This window comes from Hippichthys cyanospilos, chromosome 7, assembly GCF_059441005.1.
Source record: "Hippichthys cyanospilos isolate Australia breed blue-spotted pipefish chromosome 7, RoL_Hcya_1.0, whole genome shotgun sequence".
Lineage (NCBI taxonomy): Eukaryota > Metazoa > Chordata > Actinopteri > Syngnathiformes > Syngnathidae > Hippichthys > Hippichthys cyanospilos.
Genome location: NC_142375.1, coordinates 17,004,056 through 17,030,002, shown reverse-complemented (window position 1 = coordinate 17,030,002; position 25,947 = coordinate 17,004,056). Strand labels below are relative to the sequence as shown.

The window sequence follows — 25,947 nt, the reverse complement described above, 5'->3', positions numbered from 1 at the left end:
GGACGTCAACAGCAAAACAGCTCTGATTTTGATGGCTGATTGGTAAACTTTGCAAAGATATCATTTGTTTCATTTGCAGCTAAAAACAACGGTCACACACATACACACACAGGAAAAAACTGGTTTGAAAAGTTGAATAAGAAAAAAGGTAGTACTTACTACAAAACTACTGTTAACTTTTTCTAAAATTCGTTTTTCGTTTAGTGCCATTGCTTCACCTTTTCTTTTCTTCACTCGTTTCTTTTCCAGCTTTTTACAGGCGTACATCTTACCGGTGGCGCGCACTTGGCAGGCACAAACCTGAAAAAACAAGTAGCACATGATCAAATATAATTTGGTGTCAGAAAATAAGTTCATGTCACACCATAGATTTTTCCATTATTAACTAAGCTCATGACAGGCGTTGCAATTAGCCTTTTAGTTCAATTTTACCACTGCATCATTACAAGTGATCTTGAAGACACTCACCTCGCCAAATCCACCTTTTCCTAGTACTCTGTAATGCCTGAAGGTATTTTTGGTTACTGGTTGTCTAGAAAGAAAGACAGGAAAAATGACAGCTAAGTTAAGGATCCATGTGCACAAACAAAACAATGCAACATCCTACAGTATCAAAACACAGTGGATGTGACACAAAACGACTAAAGTCTCACCTCTCCAACCATTTCCACTGCAAAAAGCGAGAGAAGTACATGGACTCCTGATAGGAGGAAAATGGTGCGCCACTTAGATAATCACGAACTATTCTGGGGGACACACAGAAATGTGACTTTTTCATCAATAATAATACTGTATGCACTGTACAAATCACCAAAAAGCATCAAATACAACACAATGAAAAATATTTCACTATAATTTAAATAACAAAACCAGTTAAGATTTAAAAAAAAAAAGACGAATATATTATATAATATATAACAGCAAAAGACAATGTTTTCAGAAAAACATGGGGCTGGGAAATCAACGCTTTCTGCTCTGCATTGATGGAAAAGGTGACAACACAGAACTTTCTTGGTGTCAACTGTCACTGAAAGTTGATTTAATCCTGGACACCTGGCATGTGTGTGATGTCTTCAACTGCTTTGACAACATGGTGATTAAAATACCAACAGGGTCACGCGAACCCTAATGTTTCCCATTTCAAAAGCGTTATGATTGCATGGCGGCACACACACAGATTTTTAATAATGATTGTTCTCGAAACATCCATCTAGCCATCCATCCATTTTCTTTAGCCGCTTAATTAAACGTGAATTAAAGAACCAACACGATGAAAGAAGTCATAACCGTCCCCTGGAAAAAAATGAAATTTCACTGTGTTAATTCAAACCATATGAAGTGCCTGCTGCTTTCCCATTCTAAAACATGCCCTCATATGCCAAGGATATTTTCCCCGGCACATTTTGAGAGAATTCCATAACTAAAAATGATGAGGTAACTGTGGATGATCTTCAGGCAAAATAGGGGTAGTTTCCCTAAAAGTGGCAACATGACTGCTTTGTAAAACACATATGTCATAATCTGCTCTGTAAACCAAATATATTGTGTATTTTACTTGTGTTCATTTTTCAGCCACCATGTTTTGGGGATACCAGGCTCTGGTCGCAACTGTCAAGTTGGTGAATAAAGTTGAATAAAGTTACCCAAGCTCACTTATCAGATGACCTGACATGACTTAGAAGTTAAACTTGTCCTCAGACACTTAGTGAGGGAGGAGTCCAGCAGGGGCTGGCAGAGCGCCCATCCTCTGACAGACACCATTGGGAGAAGAAATAAACATGGCTATAATATGGCTATTGTTTGAGGAAGCCCGATTGAGAGGAAAAGAAAAAGAAAAAACTGTTAATTATGGGCGAAATGGGCATGTATACCCGTTAAAACACTGCATCATCGTTTCACAGCAATGCAAGAAAGACTTTGAGTGAACCAAAAGGCTCTGGCCCGCAATCGGTTGTGAAAATGTCATGTATCCACGTGCAGCAGCATGCTTTCCTTTGGGCTTTCCCTCAGGACAAAAAAAACGATGAACTGAGAGACAGTTACATATTAAAGTCAAAGAGCCACAAGGTTATATACTGTAAATAGTAATGGTGGCACACTCATAAAGTTTTGATAAAACTACAAGTCTTGATCTTGTTCCATGTTTCTACATAGTGCTGTTTTGCCATCCACTTAGTATTTTTTACTTAACTTTTATTAACATGGATAAGACCATTTAGAACACATTCTCAGCTGCAATGCCCACCTGGCTGTAGGTGACACCTAAAAAAGGTGAAATAGCACTCGGTTATTTCAGTATTTAGTTTTTAAATCCAAAAATTATTTGCGCTAGTCAGGGTGTGACCTGGCTGAAAAAATAAATGAATCAGATCTTTGAAAAAAAAAAAAAGGTGAAAACCTGTATTAAAATACAATTTGCCAGCGCACATATTCAGAAAAGCAAATCAGACATTTTCCAGCGTACAGGTGACATGCCATAGAAATGTGAGGACATTTTCAAGAGTGAAAATAGTGTGGCGAATTCCAAATCAAGCTATGTGATGAGAAGCAAGTTCAGTCTTATAATCCCGGATCTGTTCACTCCTCCTGCCTTGCAGCGCCAGCAGCTGAAACACCTGCAAGTGTGTGTGTGCTGGTGAACACTGAGGCTCCAGTTGTTTTCATGCCAGCCATCCGGATGATCTCTTTGCCCAATGACCCCCCCCCCCCCATCACTTTTCATTTGCAAGTCTTTGTGGGTGAATGTGTGTAAAACTGCACAGCAGGTGCCAGCTGCCTCATCGTCGCTAGTGACAGGATGCACACAACACACTGTGTAAACACAAACACAGTTCTGCTGGTGCCACTAAGCTTTGACGCCCCAGACTCGTCATAAAGAATGTCTGACAGACATTCCTTTCATTACAGGAGCAGATCCATTTGAAAAATATTCAGTTCCATGTTACATATCTTGGGGGGGGGGGGGGTTTCAAGGGTTTTACATGAAGAGAAGAAGACTTACTTGGTGCAGTCATTGAAGAGCTCCTTACAAGGACTCTGTTCAAGTCTCTCCCGGCACCCAGTCACCACATCCTGGGGTATGCCGGGCAGATGGGCAGCCGACTGAAGATTCAACAGAATGAAAATTGATTGTGAAAATGATGAAAACGGGCAAAACACTAGGGACAGGTATACACTGCAAGTCATCACCCACGATACAGGACTCTAGAGTGTGAACGTGTATTACCCCATTATTGAAGTAAGTGTCTAGAACATTCAATCCGCAGTCCCTCCGCTTCTCATCAGGAGCAAGCTGATACATGGCCTGTCAGGAGAACACAAGCGTGAGCATACACATCACAAGTGTCCCCTCTAAAATAGTGTTAAAAAAAAAAAAAAAAAGTGTAAGGGAATACTTTAAAGGCCGAGTGGAGTTTGACAAGGGAAAAGAGGGAGGATGAGAGGTTAATAGAAAATTAAGAAAGTCACATTTAGTGAGTCCTCACGCATATCGGCACAGTGGTTTTACAACCAGAGGTCAACACGGCTTTTTATTCTCTTTCCGTCACGGGGTACACATGAGTAATGGTGAATCCTGCGTCATCTACATCAATAGTGTTGACGTCATAGCAGCACAGGAGCATGAAGCAGAGCCTAAAGTGTGCAATGTTATTCAAGCTAAATTGAAATTAACACTGCACGAGTCACAGACTTGCAATGTGAAGTCAAACATAGTTAAAATCTTAGTAACTGACGAACATGACTTGCCACACACAGCAACTCTGCCTCGGTACGTGAAGAGGCCCATGTTCATTTCACCACTACAAGACACAAACCTTCCAAAAGGTAGGAAGATCAACATTATTCAGGGCTGTCTCCATTTGCAGAAAAAGGTTTGCTTGATTTCTAAAGTCTAGCAGCAGATTGTTTCGCATTTCCAGAACGATTGACGTCAATTACTTTACGTATACATTTCTTCATACCATGGTACTTTGTTGTAGCTATTTGATATCTTTTGAAAAAAAATTTTGTCAAACGGGTTCTGGTTTAGTGTTTCTTTTTTGACTGAACAGGTCTGGGGGTGATCAGCCTCGGGTGTGGTCAATGAAAATAAACAGATATCCTGAAAAACGTGATAAATCATAGTTAATCCACGATTTAAAAGGAATGGGGACAGGGGCTAAAAACTGCAATTTAGGTTTACTTGGCTGATCTTTGTCTGATGTATATGAATTTTTCATTGCCTTTGAAGCTCAAATTTCGTCGTTACAGAATTGATGTAGAAACACAAGTCTAAACAAAATGTAGCGCATGACTAGGATAAGCATTTATTAATAATGAACACATTATTATTGAGACCACACACCTGGCAAGATGACACTACTTTGAACATTCGGATGCACGCTGTTATAAGTTTTTATGTAGTACAGATGGTTTTCACAGTGGTGCAATTGTAATCAATAAATGTTAATAATACTACAACTACTAATAATAATGCATAACTTATATTAATTTGATTTGATTAATCGTTTGATTAATGTTGAGGCCAACTGTAGACTGTTTCAGTCTGTATGTTTTGTTTGAAAATGAGCTCTGCACCAAACACCAACATACTCCACATCATGCAAATGATATGAAGTCCTAATCCATATAATTCATGAAAATGTACTCCAGGTATGCCAGTGCATGCATGCCAAACGTAAAAAATGACTAATGCATGTTTTTCAAATAAGCATGATTTTCTCCTGTTTTCATTTGCTGCATACCTCTGGGGGCCAAGACACAGTGTTGGGCCTGTGTTTGCTTGCTCCTCGGGTTGACTTGGGTTTGACCCTCATGGATGAGTGCATGGAGGAAGAGGAGGGGTCTGCACTCTTACAGCTTGTCTGTCACTAATTACCACCTTCTTTGACCCCCCCCAACCCACACACACCCATTACCACCAACCGACATCCACAGTTATTGCCAAGATCAGGAAAAGCACAAAGCCACCACTTTGATCACTCTTCTTCTCTTAGATGATGTGGAAACCAACAACAACCAAAAAAAAAAACAAAACAAAAAACAGGGAAAGTAAAAAAAAAAAAATCTTACCACAGCGTCCATGAATTCGATGCAGCGCTTCAACTCGGGCCTGGTGTCACAGTATTGACGAAACAGAAGCCGACCAATGGGCTGCTTCTCACATAGACTGGTATAGTCCCTCTCTAAGAAGAACACACAGGGAAAATTGATAAGCTACAGGGTTTTTAACTTAAGTCATTGTAGTTGATATATTTTTCTGATTGCTGTCTTGACGATTGAGCTTTTACATCTTCTCTTGCTTCTCATGCTGCTTCTCGTCTTCATTAATTTCATAAAACACTGCCTATTAAGACCACCAGTCCATGTATAAAACAAGAATGTATCCACACTTATCTTCCAAACTTGTTTCTAAAATCTAACAGCCATAAGTGACATTTAAAGGGTCTATATCAAGTTATTTTCTTTTCTTCTTTTCACAGAGTAATATGTGCATATAAATTACATTTGGCAAATTGGCGATTTTATTGCTGATTAAATATGTGTTGTACCGATATTTCTAACGGAGAAATGAAATGCCTTGTTTGCAGAAACCGCGCCTTTTACTGTCCACCCACTTCATGACATCGCTCAATGCCGGCGGGCAACGCAACACGCATCCAGTCATCATCTGGACAAGAGGTCCCCAACCGCCATTACATTTTGTAGTGAGGAAGGATGGTGTGGTTTCAGTTGAGAGAAGTCCCTGTCTGTGACAAGTTGTTGTGTGTCTCTCTGTGAAATCTTTCCGATCGAGCCGATTTGGTGCAAAATTTCAACTTCTCAGCTCCGGAACCAAAACTAAACTAAAAGAAGAGAGGTGTATAGGAGGTATGAATTGTTCCCTTCTTGCTCCTGTTGACATAAGCGCACTTTAAGCCGTTTTCATCTGCATGAGCGGGGCCGGTGCAGGAGCGATGAATAAGCAAGAAACGCTGAGAAATGCATCAAAAAAGGATAACAGAATAACACTTTGGGAGTGTTTAGGGTGAGGAATTAACATTGGAACATGGTTAAAAGCTCCAAAATGTTTACTCTTCATTTTACTGCTCCTTTGAGGCACATCCACTATCTTTAACCAAGGAGAGTAAATAAGCCGCGTTGTACCGTCCCATACTCGTGATTAAATAGAAATTCGGGGTGGTGTTTTATTGATGTTGGTAGCAACTATGTGGTGATATTACAGTGTGGATAAAACAATATGAAAGACATGAGACATCTCAGCAAAACACCTATCAAGCTAGCTGCTAGCTGTCACACCACAGCACGGTCACTCCAGGTTCAGAATAATAACGTACTAAGCCGGTTGCATTAGGGTTTCAGTAGGCACCGCGTTACATTATGAGTATGTTTGTAATGTCCTTGAAATGTCTAAGTAACAGCACGCACACCAAATAAACATACAAAAAAAAAATTTTGTCTATTTTTTTCATCCAATTTTTTGTGTCATAAGCTGAAAAAAACACACACAATTCATTAATATATAGACAAAATGAGGTCATACATCCAGATGAAAATATTCACGCGTGTTTCCAGATGATTGAAGAGGAAGCAGAGCATGAAAATATCTGAGGGGTGATAACTAGAAAACAACTTGTAATAGTAAATCAAATTTTTGTGACAGCTTTCCCAGCTGCACAGTTTATTACCCAGCATTCCCTCTGCTATGTCGCACACTGCGTATTATTGTTACTCATTCACATGATCACAAGGTCTAAGGTAACCCTGGTACGCAAGTAGACGATTGTAAAAGATTGTAGGTTTATTGCGTCTCTTTGTACTGGCTAATATGTTTTACACGTCAAGAGCAAACGCCCATCGAGCAAATCTCCTGTACAGTAGTTCATGTACTCTCCCTTGGGTATTGACTTACATCATTGATCCCCAAACATCTTTGGAGTTTTGCTGTCAGCCGAAAATAGCTGTTAAATGTGATGGTCATAAAGACAAATTTAGAGAACGTATACAATAAAAAATGTTTAGGGCATATGCCTGTTGAAATGTGAACAAATGGAGTGGGGTAAGCTGCATTAAATGTATAAACAACTTGCACAGCAATCAATCAATATCAAGAAACATGACAAGATTTATCAGAAAGCTTACTTCCATCTGTCGTAATGAATGGATGAAGATTTTACACAAATACAGTAGTCATTTATTCTTCCAAACGAAACTGATGCGTGATCATGAAAATCTGCATGTGATATTGGTGCTCCGGTTGTGGCGGAGTGCAGTCTGCCCCTGCTGCTGCTGTCAGGCCGTGTGCATGATTAGACACTAGTTTTCAGTGGCCAACAGTCAACAGCTACTTATGCTGCAAACTAAAATTTAAAAAATCAGAGATGAACATCATTCGCAACGTCCTACAGTCACAGCTCAGCTTGCAAATGTCAAATATACCACTGTGTTTCAGCTACATTCGTTTAGTAGCAGCAGCTTGCCGCTACTAAATCCTCGCTGTTGCTGCTAGGGCTGAGCTTTACCAGCGCAGAACTGATAAAAAAAAAAAAAAAAGCATTGCGTCTTTATCACATCATCATAAGTAGTTTCTTCAACACGTTGCACTAAAATAGTGTGCTACGTAGCAGTACGGACTTCACATATATATGTCATACAGAGGAATAGTGTTTCATGTTTTAATTGTACAATGTCATTTGACATGTTTTTAAATGCTGTTTTGAATGTAAACTGTCAAGTGTCATTTCTTTACATAGCCACAGTTCCCAGAAACACTTGCCCCCACTGCTGAAAAAATATTCCTCAAAGAAACACTGCAGCATATTATTGTAAAAACTTGAGGGATGGGAGGGTTGACATCCTATTTAAAACAGAAGAAAAATATTGACATTTATTTATTTAAACTATAAAATACAATAGACTGTGTTTTACTTACCCAGATGTTTCAAACTGTCATTCTAGAGCTGTAAATTTAATACAGTGATACTGTGATAGTTTTGCCCATGGTTATCATACCGTGACAATCTAATATCGGTCCATGACGAGTATGTGTAAATGAATAAATTAAGAGTGCGACTGACACGACGCCATGCCGGCCATCGCTCACTGCTGCCATGCAACAATAGCTGTTAAGCTCCATTAAAATGCTGCTGGTCACAGGAGTGTGTGTGGAACAAGATAACATGCCCACGCACTGTATATATTTGGATTGATAACAGGGACCAGTACTTTTACACTGGTTTAACAGACTGGCCGTTTGACTCAAATCATTGGGTTAACTATGGACATTTAAAGATCTAGTAAAAACATGAGCGCACAGTATACTTCTTCATTTACTGATAAGCCTAAAACAACAGCCAAGTAAATCTAGAATCTAAAACAAGATATGGGCAAATTACAGCCCACCGGCCAGAACCGGCCCATTGGTCTTTTCAATACGGCCCTCCAAAAATGATACAGATTTAACGTTTTACGTGAATGATTGCATTCATTTAATTTTGACGTGTAATGACAGGCATTTCAACACCAGGTGGCACAGTAGGCACAGTGACGGGATTTTACTTTGCTCGAAGAAGAATGAGAGACAGCCAGGCAGGGAACAAGTCATAGTCAATCATCGCTCTTCTTCTACTGGTCAGCTCACAACCCATTTGCAGCGATGTCAAAGAAAAGAAAAGTCGACCGTGAGTGCTGGGTGTTTAAAAAGAATCGACGCCTAAGTACTTTTTTTATTGAAGTCCGGTCCAAGGCTGTCTCATTTGCAAAAAAAAACCGATGCGGTTTAAAAAACTAAATAACATCAGCCATCACTTTTCCACCAAGCATGCTCAATACACCAGCGACCTTTCAACACAAGAACGTCATCAGAGGGATTAATGAGAATTGAGAAAATGGAAGAGTTTTTGGTTATGGAACCTCACAGGAAGAAAGAGGACAAGCAGGAGGTAGTTCCACATATAATTCATTAGAAATCACTGTGTAAATCTGTGTTGCAGCTTGACTACATACAAAAGCCAGTTGTGAAATTCCTTAACTTTATTCGAGCGAGGGAACTTCACCATCACCAGTTTATTTATTTTCTTGAAGAAACTAAAGCTGATCACATGGACTTATGGTAGCATTGTACCAAGGTGTGAGGGAGCTGTCGTTAAGTGAACACATTCATAATGATTTTTAGTAATATTTTTCAAAATGTCATGTACAAAAAAAAATTATAACTCAGATGTAGTTTTATTGAGAATACCAATCTGAAACTCAACGTACATTACAAATCGTAACGAGAAACAAAGTTAGCTTTAACGCAATGCAAAATGAGACCCCACAAAACAAACTTAAAATTATAAGGCACCAGTGAGAGAGATGATAAAGATGACTGAAAAGATGTGTTGCCACTAGCGGTGTAACGATTTTTGTATTCATCTCAGGTTGGTCACGGTTCACTGTACACAGTTGGACAACGAATATGCGACTTAACCTAGGTGACATTCCTAAAAACAAGAGTTGGCCAGCATCACCAATTATGAAGCACAAAAATTAGCTTTTAACTGAGAGCAAAAGTCAGTGCAGGTGCCTTCATAAATGATCATTAGGGCAGAAAAACGGCATCTGAAATCTGAATCTGAAACTGAAAATACCGTGAGTTTTAACAGAGAGAGACCAAATAAAAAGGCCCAAGGAGATGGAAGGAGCGGGAGTGCTGTAAACGGCTAGCCGACACAACGGCTACAGCCTACATAATGCAATCTAGGATTCCTAGAAGTGACCTACTTGTCAAGGCTAAGGCCAAATGCCTGACATTATCAAGACACAACAAAGACAACACTATCATTGTCTATACTTTATCTTTCTATCCCTTCCAAAAACACGGGGTTGGCGTGGGAGTGTGTGCGTTCATGTGCATGTCTACATAGTCAGTATGTTAAAGTGCGTAAAGGGGATTATTTTTGATCCTGCGCTGTGTGTGATAGGGAAATTACGCAATAGCCTCTATGTAACAGTGACGTATGAAACCCTTAACAGCTGCTGACTGCAGACAATTACACACACAAAGCATATTTTTTCGTCACACTTGAAGAGGCTTTTACAATGTTGTTGTTTTTTTTAACAAACTCTCATAGGCGATGCTTTTAATGTTTAGTTTCATTGTGGTTTGTGTCACGACCACATCCACATCTTTAGCTCGGCCTCCCAGCTTTCCTCTTGCCGTTTGTTTAGAGGAGCGTCTTGGCGATGTTGACAGTGCTTTTCCTTCCTATTGTAAAGGCGATTTTTTTTAATTGCCTTTTTCTTCTCCGGTGGTTCTCTGAAGTGGAGGACCAAAGGGGGTAGAGAAAACTAGATAGCGGGAAGCGAGGCAGATAGAAAGCGGGGAGGGGTGCGAATGTGGGGGAAGGGTGTGTAGTTCGAGCCGCAACAGCAGCGAAAGCTGTGATCCACACACACAACATGTACTGTAGGCATGTGGCTGTGGGGTCTCTTTCGGCCCCATCCATATGGATACAGAGCAGTTCACGTTTTTGAAGTTTTGTGTAGACATTTTAAAAGATGTGTTTAATAACAAAAAAAAAAGAATTCCCCCAAAACATACAATTTAAAATTTGTAATGACTAAACTAGGGATTAATTGTATGGGTCAAGCTGATTACCTGCGCCAGTATTTGGCATTGACTTTGATAAAAGTTCCCTGTAGTTAACATAGTTTATCGGCCATCAGATATTTAAAGAGAGCTGGGCGATCCGTCACCAAAGCGACGAGTCACTAAAGTTGAACGTTCCGTCAGCGACAGCTTCCAAACTTTAGTTGAGTGCATATTAAAGTGCAGCCTATGATCCATGCTCAGGCTTTGTCGCCCTTCTCCCGAGGCCGAAAATGTGGAAGCCCTTTCCGAAGACAGGCAGACAGACGAACATTTTGGCGACAGATTGTCCAACGCTATTTATTGAAATTTGCCATTAACTTTAATAGCGATTCTGCTGAGCCTGGGAACACTCTGCATCTTTTGATTTTCTTTAAAAGGTTGTTTGAATGGAAAACAAAGACGAATGAAATTTTAACCTGTTACTTTAAAGTTTTGGAAAATTTACTGCACAAAACTATAGGGAATTATTTACTTGTTTTAAGTTTCAATTAACTTGTTAAGACATGCTGATGGCCCTGGAAGTTTGCACTTTTTGTTGGAATTTTACATCAAAGTACGTTGTCTAAAAGTTACAAAAAAGTAAACAGAAAACGAAAATTAATATCAGCTCCAAATATTCATTATTTTCCCCTTTGACTTTTAATAATAGGCATCGGTATCAGTCCTGAAACAAACATAACGGTTTATTTCTACTAACAACTAGGTATAACGTCAGAAAACCGAGGAACACACGAAGAAAAGGCTGAGCAGACAATTCCTTGAGTCAGACACATTCATACACAAATAAGTTTCCTGTGCCCCGCCTGCGGGTGGTTGGGTGGTGACGCCAAAGAGGAAGGAAGTCCGATCCGAGCTTCCTCCTGCAGTCCGACCCACCCCTTTCACACAGCATGGCACATTATCGTTCCGTCTCGCACACCAAGGGATTTCTTACCAATGATGCGACGCAGTTCTTCACACTGGCTGATATGGGGGAGTTTTAGCATCTCCTTCCATTTCTTACTTCGGCCATTCCTCTTCCCTCCTCCACCTGAGAAACATAGACAATCAAGAGTGACAAACAGGCCCGACTACATCACAGGTCTTTCCTCTGTCACATATACATGTCAGCATGTTTGCTACCTTGGTGTGAAAAGAGGCCCAATTTCTTTCTAGTGCTTCATACTGTATCACTTGCCTCCATGCAGAAGGTAGAACATGTGGGGCTGGTGTGTTTAGGTGCCATGTGAAGTGTAATTGCAATAAAAGCAGATTTTTCATCTTTTCCTTTCTTTCTTTCTTTTTTTTTTTTTAGTTTCAGGCACTTTGATGCACTTGGTTATATTTTTTCGGTTTTAGACTAAGCTGTAACCCGTATAAACGCTGTAAAAAATGCTTACCAGTTGCTGAAAGTTCATTTATTTTGCTATTTTCTTTAGTTAATCTTAAAAAGGATGCAGGTATTGCTATGCTTATTCAATTTTTATAGATAATAAACATCTTTATAGTCAGCACGTCGAGTGTTTGACCAATTACCCCTCATATTACCTAAAATGACAGGAAGCATTTTTTTTAGTAAACATTATAAAAAATTAAGTGATTATTTGACAGCTAATCATGGTTAGCAAGGTTTTAACAGGACCACAAACATATAACTATAACACAGCAAAGCAAAGCTAACAAGGACCATATTGAATATGCTGAAAATGTGGAGTAACCTCTTGTAAGACTGCAGTGCAGGGCATGATGCACAGTACATGTATACTACGGTGCACGCATATGGTACAGAAGCTGGAAAGCCAAATGGAAAAGAGTTGATCATCACATTGAATAATGAATTGGCTGTGTCTGACAGCAGGGTATTTGCAGTACAAATCCTTGGACACGGCTGAGCCAAACAACAAGAATGACTGTTGAAGATGTCACATTATTAAAAAAAAAAATCTCAAATGCCTTCATGTCAGATATATGAGAATTGCTGCATTGACAATAAGGAAAGGGAATAAGAAGCTGTCAAGTCAGGTGGAAAAGAACTGAGAAAACGGAGGGGGAAGGGACATAATTAAGTGTGTGTGTCCACACACACGTGCCTGTCAGAGCTCGTTGGGCAACCCCACCCTGTTTAATGTCACTCTGACGTCAAAGGCGTGTGTGCAAGCGCTTAATGCAGAACGGATGGAGTGTGTATTTATTTAACTTTGGTTCTCCCTTCCGACAGAACGGGGGCGCTCCATAAACACTAACATCAGAGCGCTTGGCATCAGTCAACTCTGAGATCATCAAGGAGGATCTCAGGGACGGGTCTGAGCATGTGCGTGGTCACATGACTCAAGTTCAAGAAGACACATACCAGCTGAACTACACACACTTTAAAGAAACCCTTTAATCATAGAACAAAAAAAGTTTACGTTAGCGACAACAACCGAGCACCAACCCCCTCCCCACCGCCTCATTTCATAACCGGAACCAAATGGGGGCTGGGCATATTTCCTGCTATATTCAATCATCAGCTGTCCAAGAAAAGCATTAGCCATAAATATGGCTTGACAAATGAATGGGTGACCCCATGGTGCACTGAGCTTTTACTTTCTTTCTTTCAACAGTACTTTTATTCCCTGTTGAATAACGTTGCTGTGATGCTTCACGAGAACACACCAAGTGGCTTTAGGGCAAAGTATCCATCAGCCTACCATGCCTTGTCGCAGTATGAGGAAGACTAAAAGGCTGAACGTGAAAAAGCTTTACAATATTAAAAAAAAAAAAAGGAATGGGATCCATCTTTATTCATATCTCTACTTATGACTTTTATGACATCCGTGGGGAAAGCAAAATAAGAATTTCATTGTACAGAGAAACTATAAACACTTTTTCTTGAATCTTATATTCATACACATTAACCTTCATAAACATTAAATGATTGCTCAACAAAAACATATGTATGATTGATCCAACTGTTGGATTTTAAGGCAATTAAAAAAAATTCCTTTCCATACAAAATACTGATAAGGGAAATTAAAACATATTTAGCCATTTTCAGCAATAAATGGGTAATAATTGTCCATATTTTTTTTAAACTTAATTGGTAACTTCATTGTATTGTTACAATAATTGTTAATACATTTGATTAAAAGATGGGTATTTACATTGTTTTACTTTAAAATCTGACCAACAGTTAAAAAAAAAAAAAAAAGTAACGATTAGTCAGATGGTAGTTGGTAGTTAGGTAGTTTTGTTCAACAGTTGTACTTTACAGGGAAAAGAATCTAATTAAAGGTTAAAAAAAGTCAGTACAACTAGTTTTCACATTAATTTCAAGACTTAACTCATCTGTTTCAAGCCTTTTAGGTTTTAGAAAATCGTGTTTGAAAAATCCATTTATTTAGTGTTTGGAAATTTTGATTAATCAAATAAAATTTTGAGGTTGAGTCATTACTTTTTTTATTTGATTTAATTTGATTTTGATTTAAAATGTTAAATCATTTGACAGCACTATTTAAAACACACTTTTCCACTTGCTGTCGACAGAAAATGACATGACACGTGCTGAAGGCTCGGGAAACAACCAATCACGATTCAGTTTGTGAAGAATACATGAACAAACCCAGAAAGCAGGTGAGCAAAGAATGGTTGTTTACGAAACCCCTGAAGTGACTTGAGAGAGGAGATGGGAGGATGCGTTCAACTCAAAAATTACATATTCCTTTGCATTGATTGCGAGATTTTTTTTTTTCTTTTTTTAACGAGCATTATGTCCTTCCGGGTCAGTGTGGAAATTTTAGCCTCCCATACCCACCTGTTTGACAAACAGTACGCTGAAGATGGATACTGTCAAAGAAGGACTTGAAGTGGTCGGTTTTAAAAGTCATAATGAAATAAAAAGGGATTATTTGGAAAATGAAGTATATAAAGTCTCGTTATAAAAATATATATATTCTTGCATATTTGATGAACGAGTTTTATCCCCCCTTCCATGCAACTTAGGACGTCGTAATCTTTACCTGAGCTTTGCGCACACGTGATGACATTTTAAAGTGAAAAAATGTGTTCAGGTTATTAACTGAACTCGTAAATTAATTGAGTTCAGGTAAATAGACAAAATCTGAAGTTTTTACTGCTGAAAATAGCTAAATAAGAGCTAGGAGGCTCAAACATAAGGATTGTTTCCATTTGACATTACAAAGCACTAATACAATAACAAATTGTGATTGTGTTTGTGTGAATTGACATGGAATGCACCCTGTTCAATGATGCATGTGATCTTAATTTCATGCACAATGTACTATTCGCTATTGGCACCAAATATAAAAACACATCCTTGGAATAATATCATTCCATCATTGAAGAAAAGTATACCTGATACATCAAAAGTCCAGCTTGTCAATTATATAAACATAAATGAACATCAAATAAATAAACCAAAGCAGACAAAAAAACTATAGCCTCCATACCCACATAAACCATCAAATTAAATGTGAAAATGTTGATACAAAGACAAATGTCACACCAAAGAAAAATCTCGAAGAGCGTTTGCGCAGCATTACTGGCAAAGTCTTCAGTCAAATTCACAGTGTACTGCAGTGTAGCGCCACTTTCTTCACAGTTCGCTTTTATTTTGCACTGCCATGTGGTAGAAGTCACTCACCCGTCTGAGGAACACATGTCACACATTGATGCTCAGCTACAAGTCCAGACCCAACCTGGCAGCATGCAGTTAGTATTTACATCTTCCTACAATGCAGTATGTTAGGAAGCAACTGAGCGATACATACAGTATGTGACTTTTGAAGTTTCTTAACTTAATGCAAAATGTTCCTTAACAAGCAGCATTAACAAAGTGAAAAGTGAATCAATCAATCAAATTTTATTTGTATGGCCCTAAATCACCGAAGTCTCAAAGGGCTTCACCGATGAAAAGAGGTCATGTCGAGTCCTCTTTCGAAAAAAGAAGTCATACAGAGACATCTTTTTGGTGGAAGCGAGTTAGTTGTGCTATCAAAAAGCACGTATTAAAAAAAGTAGTTTTGGCAAAGCTCATCGGTATCAGGTGAAAATGATGAGATGCTTTTTGCAAGGCCTTTTTGGCTTTTTTGACTGACCCTGTGTATCCATGACATAATATGATACATTTAAATAATAATTTAATATTAAGTGTTTGTACACTGTATTGTGTAAGCTTTAAGAAAATACTGTCTAGTTACATTTTGAATGTTCTGGAGTGGATTCTTCGCGGTATATACTCTAACTAAATATTTAATATTATATATATATATATATATTTGTTTTTTGGTTCAAATCAAGTAAGTTGGGCTCCACTACATTAAAATGTGATCGTGACATTCCTAACTATTAGATAACAGCCCGTGCCTTGTCGTCATTGTCCCACACCCTGCGGCGCTGGAGCTCCAGAGAGGAGGGCTTCAGCGCTCCCAAAAAACAAAACTTAAATGGTAGGAAATGAGACAGGGTCACACATAGTTTAGGGCCATTGTAATGTGAGCAAGCTCACGCATGCAGGCACAATGGAGCCTGGCCGTGATAAATGAATGGCCTGTTGCTTATCCAGTGGCTCTCGCATGCAGCGTGTGATTGGCTGGAGTAGCCCCAGATAAGGAAAACATTAGCTGTGAGTATCTCTGTTGCCTATTCAAAGTAAAGGCCTGGTGTTTGCTCAAAGTAATCCGCGTGTATATTCACAGTGGAAGAGAGCGAGTGAGAAGAAGACAGAAACATGTGAGTATCAGACAGCAGCGCTCCGGCTAATCCTCATCTCTCTCACTTTTCCCTTCGTTTTTGCTTGCTCTCAGCGAAGGGCTCCCCTCCCCCATATAAACACCTTTTTTGCTCTTGTTATGCCTTCAGCAATTCTTCGCGGCCAGGCTTTTCCTCCGCTTCGTATGGCCATGACTCAAGGTGTGCGCCGAATGCAGAAATGTGAACAGCATTACAAGTAGGAATGAGTAATGAACCCGGTTGCATTACTCTGCTCAACACGACAATGGCATTCAATTTATTAAGCAACACTCTCATCATTTCATAAGAAACTAAACGGAAAAGTGAAGAGACAGGCAAGGTAGCTCATTAATCCCTACAACCATTTTTAAATGTTAACCAAACCTGTAATACTCCTGATTCTCAAAATAAAATGAGAGGAATTGCCTTTAATGTAGGCTGTACATTTAATCTAACCAGGGTTTTACTCACCGTTAACAAAGCAACTGTACTGTCCAATGCCTTTTTTTTTTTTTTTTTTTTGGTTAAAACAAAGGCCATAACGTTAAAACAATAGATCCTTTTCACAGTGGCGTCAGACCGCTTCCGCTCAGTCACTCCAGGATGTCTAATACTTCCCACTACCTTAATTTGCCAGGAGACTTAATAACAGGTAAACGAATGAACAAATAAACTGACCCACGGGTCATATGTCATTATATGATAACTACTGTAAGCGCGCAATAGTGAAGTATTTGTTCTTTACTTATCATCCATCTTTCCATTTATCAGCATGTCATTTATTTTTCATAGAGAGACAATTTACATTCATAAACATTTCAAAAATAAAAAGGTAAATACACCCAATTGCAGCCAAAAGACTAATTTCCATCAGTAGTGCCTCTGTCATAAGGAATATGGCTAATATGAAGACAAAAAAAGACAAACATAAAAAAGTCAAACAAAAATGCATAAAAAAAATACAGATTATGGTACAACTAGTGTACATTATATTTTTTAAGCTACAGAAATACACATTACCGATAAACCAGCAGATGTTAATGTAGACAAATTTGGTTGTCAATTAAGCATCGTTTTCATTTATGTTCAATGAACTGTATGAGATAGATTGTGGATACTTGGAGGAAAGAAAAAAAAACAAAAATCAATCAAATTCAGTCCCACTCTAACAACCGAACAATCCGTGTTGAAAATCATCCATGTTGAAAGTTGACAAGTTATGTTCCGACGCTTTCTATGTGCATGAGTGTGCGCATCTGAAAAACTTGATTGTGAGCCAATGTCTTCTAATGATGAATTAACTGTGTTTTGTCCGGCTGCAATAATACACACTGGAGGGGAAAAATGCAAAAGCAATTCTTTACTTCATCCTTATAGAGGCTCACGTTTTAGTTTAAACTAAGAGACTAAGACTGGACAAAGAGAACAAACTAAGGGGTTAATCATCTATAAGTTGTGTACAGTTGTGTAGGAGCCAACTGGCAGACTTCATTGGCCTACTGCCTCGCTAGCATGGAGACCTTCAATGTTGGAAGGAACAGAAAGCACATAATCTCTTTCAAGATTCAATTTGATGAGATCTTTACATTATATTCTTAAAGACTAATAAAACAATATGGTAAGTTGTAATCATGTCTAACGGTTCATATAAGTAATTTGTTTATTAAAAAAAAAAAATGCTGTGGGCTTCCTGTTTTCCTTCATAAGCATACACAGTTACAGAAATATAACTACAAATTGCAGTTTTTCTATCCAGGGTTCTCTTTATTCCTAGGACATAATCCCCCTTCAGTTTGCTCCTCTCAACTTTTCCCGTGATTAAAAGTAAAGTTGACTTCCCGGGAAATGTCAGCATCTAATACAGATACAGATTTAGGATTTACAAGAAAACGGAAACACACGACCGTGCTGCCCCATACTTAGCCAGTTTGTCCAAGAAAATGCAAATCTCTGAAGACACCCAATGTCCCATTCCTCCAAAGCTGACTATGCAACAAACTCATTCTATACACGGTCCATTTGTGGGTATAATGACTGTAAAATGAGTCCAGTGTCAAGGTACAGTCACAAAGCAATGGATTTTATGAGCCTCAGCTGGAGGAAACACCCCAGAGTGTTGACAACGAATGTTAGTCTGGCTTTGACCACAAAACCAATAAAGCTACGCTGGCTTACGTCAGAGGAAAACCCTTACAAGTGCTGAGGGGTAGACCTGCTGGCCAATAGTGCTGGTGGACAGAAAGATGTTCTCCGTAAAGGCAGTAAAGGTACTGTATTTTTCTGAAAATGAACGACGTCGTGTGTTTGACGGTTTGACTTGTTTTGCAACTTCTGTTTTGCGCCCAAAATCCCTGTTCCCTTATCATGTTGAATTTCCTTGGTGGTTGGCAATTACATTTGTGCATTACCACTGGTGAGCAGAAGGTGGAGGCAATGCACCAAAAACGACCCGCAAAAAAAGAAATCTAAGAGTCATAGAAGAAATAGTGCAGTGGTGTGGTCTTTACCTGTCTCACGATTCGATTCCGATTTTAGGGTCTCCATTTTTTTTTCGGAATCGATTTTTGAAACAATATGAATTTTGCTTGAAAGCGATACGGTTCAGTTTCCCACAAAAAGAATGCGGACAACTGCTATACTCTTTGAAGCTAGCGATAAATTGTACAGCTTTTACAGTATAAAGTAAGATGAACAGTGCCCGTTTATTTCTGAGCATATCGAGAGCATTATCGGCCACATTTGAAACATAATATTTACATGTATGTGAGTACTGTGTTTGTGAATTAATTTGGAGTTTGTATACATTATTTTGTATTTTATTTTGTCATTTTGTGAACATGCTTAAGTTTTGTGTTGTGTTGATAATGGATCATTTAGCTTTCTGTTCTATATGAATACTTGTTCCTGGTCAGTGCATTTAATTCACATGCACGCGTGGGATTTATAAAAGTTGCCTGTGAGGGAAAAAGGAAAAATAAAGGCATGCCAGAACGCTATTCCTGTCGTTGTTAACCTTTTTAGTAGGAAAACTGCACAAATATGTATCACGGTTTCAACGTTTTTGCAAGCCGCAACAAGGGAAGCCTCTTTTAATGCTTATAACAATCAGCAGATCCATGATGGTCAAACTTTGTTTGTTAGCAGCGGTGTGAAACGTTACGCTCGCATTTGCAACCGCGTGGCCTTCGTGCGTCAGACAAGTTTACAAAATGCAACAAGACTGCTTTCAATTAGAACGGGGTGGTTGAATTTCCTCCGTTGTTTGTTAATGTGTGTCGTGCGTGCTGGTTTGACTTTCCCGAACGGGCTGCGTGGTGACGTCATTGCACAGCGCTCCCCTCACGTAGTACAGGAGTGAATTAATTTCATTTTAAGCATATTAATTTAGGGATATATTATATCGATTTAAAATTGCAGCAAATCAGAATCTCGATTGTGATGAGAATCTATTTTTTTGGCACACCACTAGTTATTAGTAGTAGCAATAACCAATCAAGATTCTACCTTTGGCCACAATGTGACATGTTATTCTAGTTCAGGTAAGATGTTTTACACTAAAAAGGAAAAATTTTACATTGTTAAAAACGGAACTTTCGTCAGACCAAGACTCATTTGCTGCAGTCATTATGATGCATTCGGAAATTCAAACCCATTTAACTTTAACTGATTTCCAAACATAGCTTGTTATAAAACAATCAGCAACTCATGCTTGAACTTTTTCTCTTTACGGGGTGATGTACTGGGTTCCAAATAACTGAACGACATGTTTGAACTGGTCTCTAGTAGTCAGACTGAAACCGTGAACACTCAGAGAATATTTCCAAATGTGCCCACAATTACGGAACAGGGTTTTCATAAAATATAATTTCCCATAAAAATGTCACATTTATTCCACAACAAATTATGTTGTTTTTTCTTCATGATGCATTTTTTTTTATTTATGTGATTTATACTTCAGAGCGAATTATAATCCAAAATCTACGGTAGATATTTTCCCAGTCTACTTGTTTTGTAAGGTGAAGAAGTCAGACTATGTCCTCATTAATTTACGGTAGAAATTATGGGATTACAACATAAATTGAAGTCAATTAGTTTGTCTTCCGAGTTTGACATACTTGGAACAGAACTCAAGCCTTTGAAAAGACAACAAGCTAACCATGCCAGAGGAATGCATTGCAACCAACTGGAAGAAGCAGTTTTGCTTGGACTATGGCATCCCCACGGCTTTGTGGTTTCTACACCTGCAATTTTAATAACACTCATCTGACTGCAGCAAGTAAACACCACATTCAAAAGGGATTTTGCAGAATTTTGTTGAACCACTGAAACAGCAAGCTGCTGCAGCTGCATGATGGTCTATATGATCACAGTTTCCAAATTATCTATGTTAAAGCAACAAAACTATAACGGTGTCTGGTGCAGATTTTTGACTGATCACCTTGACTCAAATTTCTATGCCAAACTAAGTTAGGTAAATATGTGACAATAGCAATTTTGGGGGGTGTTTTTCATGCTTTGATTGCTTCCATTTGCCATTTGTAACATTTAACCAAAAAGAGTTTAAACTTCACTCTTGAATTTGTACTGACAAGATTCACGCCATTATTAGAATTTCCCTGCATTCTTCCATTCACACACGTCAGAGAAGACCAACCAAATTTTCCCAAGTCTGGCGTCATAGAGAATATTCATGACCCATCGCCATAATGAGGAAGTGCACAAGCAGCTTGTTAAGTGCTGTGTGTGTGTGTGCGTGTGTGGGGGGGGGGATAAGAAATATAAAATAAAGAGGACTCTAGCCCTACCCCTTGCTAAACATTCTACATACAGCACCTTGTATATGATGTTTGTGCAGAATATTTTACAACTGTTAATAAACGGCTAAGGGTTTTTTGCAGTAAAGAAAGACTGATCCAACCAGTCTCATAATCAAACAAGGGCAAATAAGAAACTACCCGGTAACTGCAATATACTTACTGGGTCATTGGTCATTATATATATTGTAAAACATTAACAATTTGAAGAGTACAGTCAAACTATTATACCACTAATAAAGTTGTTTTCAAACAAACGCATATAAACTGAGAAAATGTCCTCTGAACATGTTCCAGTTAGTATTGTTATTAGCTTATGTGGCTTCTTTGTTGCACTGGATATTTCCCCAGGATGATCATCAATCATAAATTCTTTTTGATGTTAGTTTGCCAAAAAGAGAAGCAGACATCAGATCAGAAAATTTCCACCAGCTTCCTCTGGTCTGCAACAATCTTTCTTGGTGGGATCCCCATTGGGGGCTTGTCTTATTATTTCTCTCTCCATAGGAAGACTTAGGGAATAGACATAATGACAAAGTAGTTGGAAAAAAATTTGCAGACTCATGGGATGAAACACAGCTACTGCAGTTGAGACCAACTTCACACACTCCACTGGTGTATACATAGACCTTGGTGTCATGAAGCATTAGGGGCACCGAAGCGGGGAGAAAAAGCAGACGACCTCTTTGGGGTATTTAAGAGAGATGTTTGCTTCAAATGTCTACAGCATGCAGGGTGACGACCTCCTGTGCTCACTCCTGGAATTATAATACATGGTTGGTAGCAACATTGCAAATATGCATATACAGTAGCTGTCTCATTATAAAAGTGCACACAATTGTTGTGCCTCGTGTTGTAGCATGACATCGCCAGGCACCATATTACAAGAATATAGACAAAATTCTGGAAGGCCAAACCATCCCATTTCTTGCATTGTCAGCATATAATCCGCTGCTTTTGTCGTCTATTGGGAATGTTTGGGATCCCTTCAAATTTAGTGTTGATTGACAGCTAAAGGTAGTCGTTTATAATCATCTTGCGAAGGAGAGGAGAGAGTGGAACAACCTACACTCACAGAATGAACCCATCCATTTTCTAGAGACACTTATCCTCAAAAGGGTCGCAGGCCTGCTGGCACCCATCCCAGCTGACTTTTGGCGGTAGGCCAGGGCCACCCTGAACTGGTTGCCAGCCAATTGCAGGGCAAACAGAGATGAACAACCATTCACGCACCCAATCACACCTAAGGACAATTTAGTAAGTTCAATACACCTGCCATGCATGTTTTTGGAGTGTGGGAGGAAGCCTGAGTGCCCGGAGAGAACCCACGCGGGCTCGAGGAGAACATGCAAACTGCACACAGGAAAGCCGGAGCGAGGTGGATTTGAACTCAGGTGAGGCAAACGTGCTAACCACTGCACCACCAAGCACACAAACACACAATAAACCACTTGGCCAAAAATCCAGTTTAAAAAATGACAAAGGCTTTATAAAGTAAGGCAATGTTGGGATTTGGGACTCATGTTGAAAACATGCCATCCATTAGCATGTATGGATTTAATATATATATATATATATATATATATATATATATATATATATATATATATATATTATATGAGAGAGAGAGATAGAGAGAGAGATAGAGAGAGAGAGAGAGAGAGAGAGAGAGAATCAAAAATTTATAAATTTGCAAACCTAATTAAGTGGACATGTGTTATATGGTCTTATGTGTTTATAAATGTCTTTGATTCTTGTTTTTGAAAATAAAATATATACATAAAGATAAAATATATAAAGATAATCAAGATCCGTTCATGGAGGACGGGAGATCGAAAATATTTGCTGATGGCCAGCTGAAATTCTGAGGATTTGGAGAATTCTCAAAATAGTGGTTTCAAATATAAATTTTCAATGATAAAATACCATACCAGTGTTTGCTGAAAAGGGCTATATGACTGTAGTTTGCAGTAGGCATCCTTCAGACTGTCATCCTTGACCTGAGGCCATCCGAGGTCTCAGTTGAAAACTGAACTATCCGACGGGTATAAAATGCAACATAATGCAGAAAAACAGCAATTTAGAAACGAACACACGTCAAAGTGAGGATCTTAAGCATTGAGCCAATGCACAAATGTAAGTGCCTGCTATCAAAGCAATGTGATCACCTCGTTGATTATCTTCACAGACACTCTGATTGGATGAGAAGCATATTAGAGCAAAACTAATACACCCCTCTCCACCTACTGTGCTGAACACCCACTCAGCGCCCTCTCACTTTGCCATCTTCTGGAAACAGATGCACCCTCATCTGTGATCCACCACCCCCAGGTGAGACCCGACAGGGTGAATTACCGGCCCACGGAGCACCCTGCAAGCTCTAGTTTTACAGCTGGGCCTTCTTTAGCTCCCAGATGCTTTCAAACCCGCACTTCGGGTAGTCATTTAAGCGGCATACCTCTGCGTCAAATAGTACTAATCAGCTAAAAAGCGTCACACAAGCAGGTAAACGGAGGGCTCGTTGGTTCGAGCCCCCTGATGACTATGCGACTACTCTTGGAACATTATCATCAAATATGTGCACCGTCAGATGCAAATAGTCATTAAAAAAAGGCACTGGTGCTGGTGTGGAAAAATGCGCTCGGGTCGCTGCAATGCACCGATGCTGCAAACACTCCCTGCCTTGTTCACCCCCAGTCAACAGGGCCTAAATCTGCCCGCTTCATATGGATTTTCGCAAGGCGAACAACAGCTGATTTCGAGCAATATTTGCGAGGGCACCAACAAGGTAAGAATATCAATGCATAATGCCCCCAAAGAAGGAATGAAGGAAGACCGGAGGGGAACCGGGCTTGTCCTCGACTACAAAGCTCAGCTGAAAAAAAGGGGGGGGAAAAAAACATCACTGTCGCGCTTACCTTCTCTCGCCTTGAGGAGAACCGTGTTGGCCACGATATTTTCAATCTCCATTGTCACAGTGTGGTTCCCGAGCAGTCGCGATACATTTCACTCAGCGGGTGGAAAAGACGTTTGGCTTTTTTTTTTCTCTCGTTGGATCAAACGTGCGGATGACTGCGGGGCAGCGGCAAGCGCACGGGGAAGAGAGCGAGGCGCTCGTGCATAGTCGCTAGCTTAATGGTGCTTGTCCTTTCTTTCCATTACAACATGTTGGGGAAGCCGTGGACGATGACCGCTGGCTTGTTAGCATTCACAGCCTGCCTCTCTTTCCTTCTTTCCGCCTGCCTTCCTTCCTTCCTGCTTCGCCTCTCTCTCCTCCCTGGCCTTCTTCCTCCTCCCTCCTCTTGGCCCCTCCCTCCTCTCGCCTGCACAACAAGCGGACGAGAGAAGGCCGATTCGCTTTTCCCCCCTACCGGTCAATGCATTGGGTACACCTGTCTCATCGGTTGCCGACACGTCGTCAATTATTTACTCACGTATCAAATGTTCCTCGTAGAAATTATAATAAATGAAATCCGATCCAACGACCAAAACCACCACACATTTCTGTTATAAGAAGAATTGATGTCAAATAAATAGTATAAAAAATACAACAAAATTTGAGATTAAAAAAAAAAAAAATCTGTTACATACTGTACTGTGACATGTGTGCGTTGGTGTGTGGCTTTAAGGGGCGTGGCCTATACATTGGGGCTTGGGTTTTAATGCTACGAGCGCCGGAGAGAGAGAGAGAGAGCGAAAGAGAGAGCGAGAGAGAGAGAGAGAGGGGGGGGGGGATTCATACACACTGCCGACGTAATGCTAACATATAACGGAAATTACAGATGTCTTAGTATTAAGGAAGAGGGAATGTGTGTGCGTGTGTTTTATGTGTGTGTTGTGTGTGTGTGAGAGAGAAAGAGAAAGACAGAGAGCGAGTGAGTGAAAGAGTCAGAGAAAGAGAGAGAATTTACAGTATACTATAGTATATTCATCTCCATCTTACTGTACATGTTAGCAGCTAACATGTACATGTTAGCAGCTAACATGTACAGTAAGTTGGAAATGAGTATACACGTTAAGGTAATAAGAGGTCTAGAAAATAAACGAAGCCACAGTTTAGCTTTAGCCACAGGCACTTCTACTCAACCCGTAGGTCAGCGAGCTCCTCCGACAGATATAAAAACCTTCAAATAATTTCTGATTTAACATTCAACGAACCAATACTGTACATGAACAGAGCGTGTAGCAACACAGCCAACCGCCATTCGTGAGTTTGCCTATACAGTTTATTTTGTTATGATTTGGGGGTGTCCTGATCAAGTCAATATTGTCCTTTGGCGTCATCTAGTGCCTTTTTGGTGCCAAGCATATATTTTAGAACAAATTGCAAATGAACATTTTTTTTCTTACATCAGATTCAGAATCATTTGAAAAAATCTTCCTAGTTATGGCAGAGTTGCACAGTGTGAACAATTGCAAACCTTCTACCATGATGGCGACACTGACACGTATGTAAGTTAGGGCCCAGCACTGTTGCAGTAAAGTAGACATTGTCTACTTGATATTAGATACATTGTCAATTGGACAATGTACCTAACATCACCAGTTGAAATGTTGATTGAGAGACTGAGATATTTAAAGGTAGAAAAAAAAAAAAGGATTTCAGCCACATGAAGGAATATGAACGAGGAAACATTAAAAGGAAGACAGTAGTGTTATTCCAGAATTGGAGGACGTTTTGGCTTCAAAATTCTGGAAATGTAAACCTTCAATTCTCTTATCTATTTCTGCTACATATTCATCTATAATAGGTTATCAACTATCATGAGGTTTTATTAGTACATCTTA

At 39.4% G+C, this 25,947-nt stretch overlaps 1 protein-coding gene across 2 annotated transcripts in view; it reads right to left on the bottom strand.

The window, feature by feature from the left end:
* The window catches only part of grk4 (G protein-coupled receptor kinase 4), a 42,978-nt gene extending 18,538 nt beyond the window's left edge, over nucleotides 1–24,440 (bottom strand). For both annotated transcript variants that reach the window (XM_088419393.1, XM_088419392.1), the window contains exons 1-8: nucleotides 24,078–24,440; nucleotides 11,571–11,666; nucleotides 5,074–5,186; nucleotides 3,227–3,304; nucleotides 3,002–3,102; nucleotides 654–746; nucleotides 469–532; nucleotides 160–300 (exon numbers count right to left, since the gene is read on the bottom strand). In XM_088419393.1, the coding sequence (XP_088275519.1) occupies nucleotides 160–300; nucleotides 469–532; nucleotides 654–746; nucleotides 3,002–3,102; nucleotides 3,227–3,304; nucleotides 5,074–5,186; nucleotides 11,571–11,666; nucleotides 24,078–24,129 (738 nt within the window). In that variant the 5' untranslated portion in view covers nucleotides 24,130–24,440. The remainder of the gene's footprint in view (nucleotides 1–159; nucleotides 301–468; nucleotides 533–653; nucleotides 747–3,001; nucleotides 3,103–3,226; nucleotides 3,305–5,073; nucleotides 5,187–11,570; nucleotides 11,667–24,077) is intronic.
* Nucleotides 24,441–25,947: the final 1,507 nt, after the last annotated feature.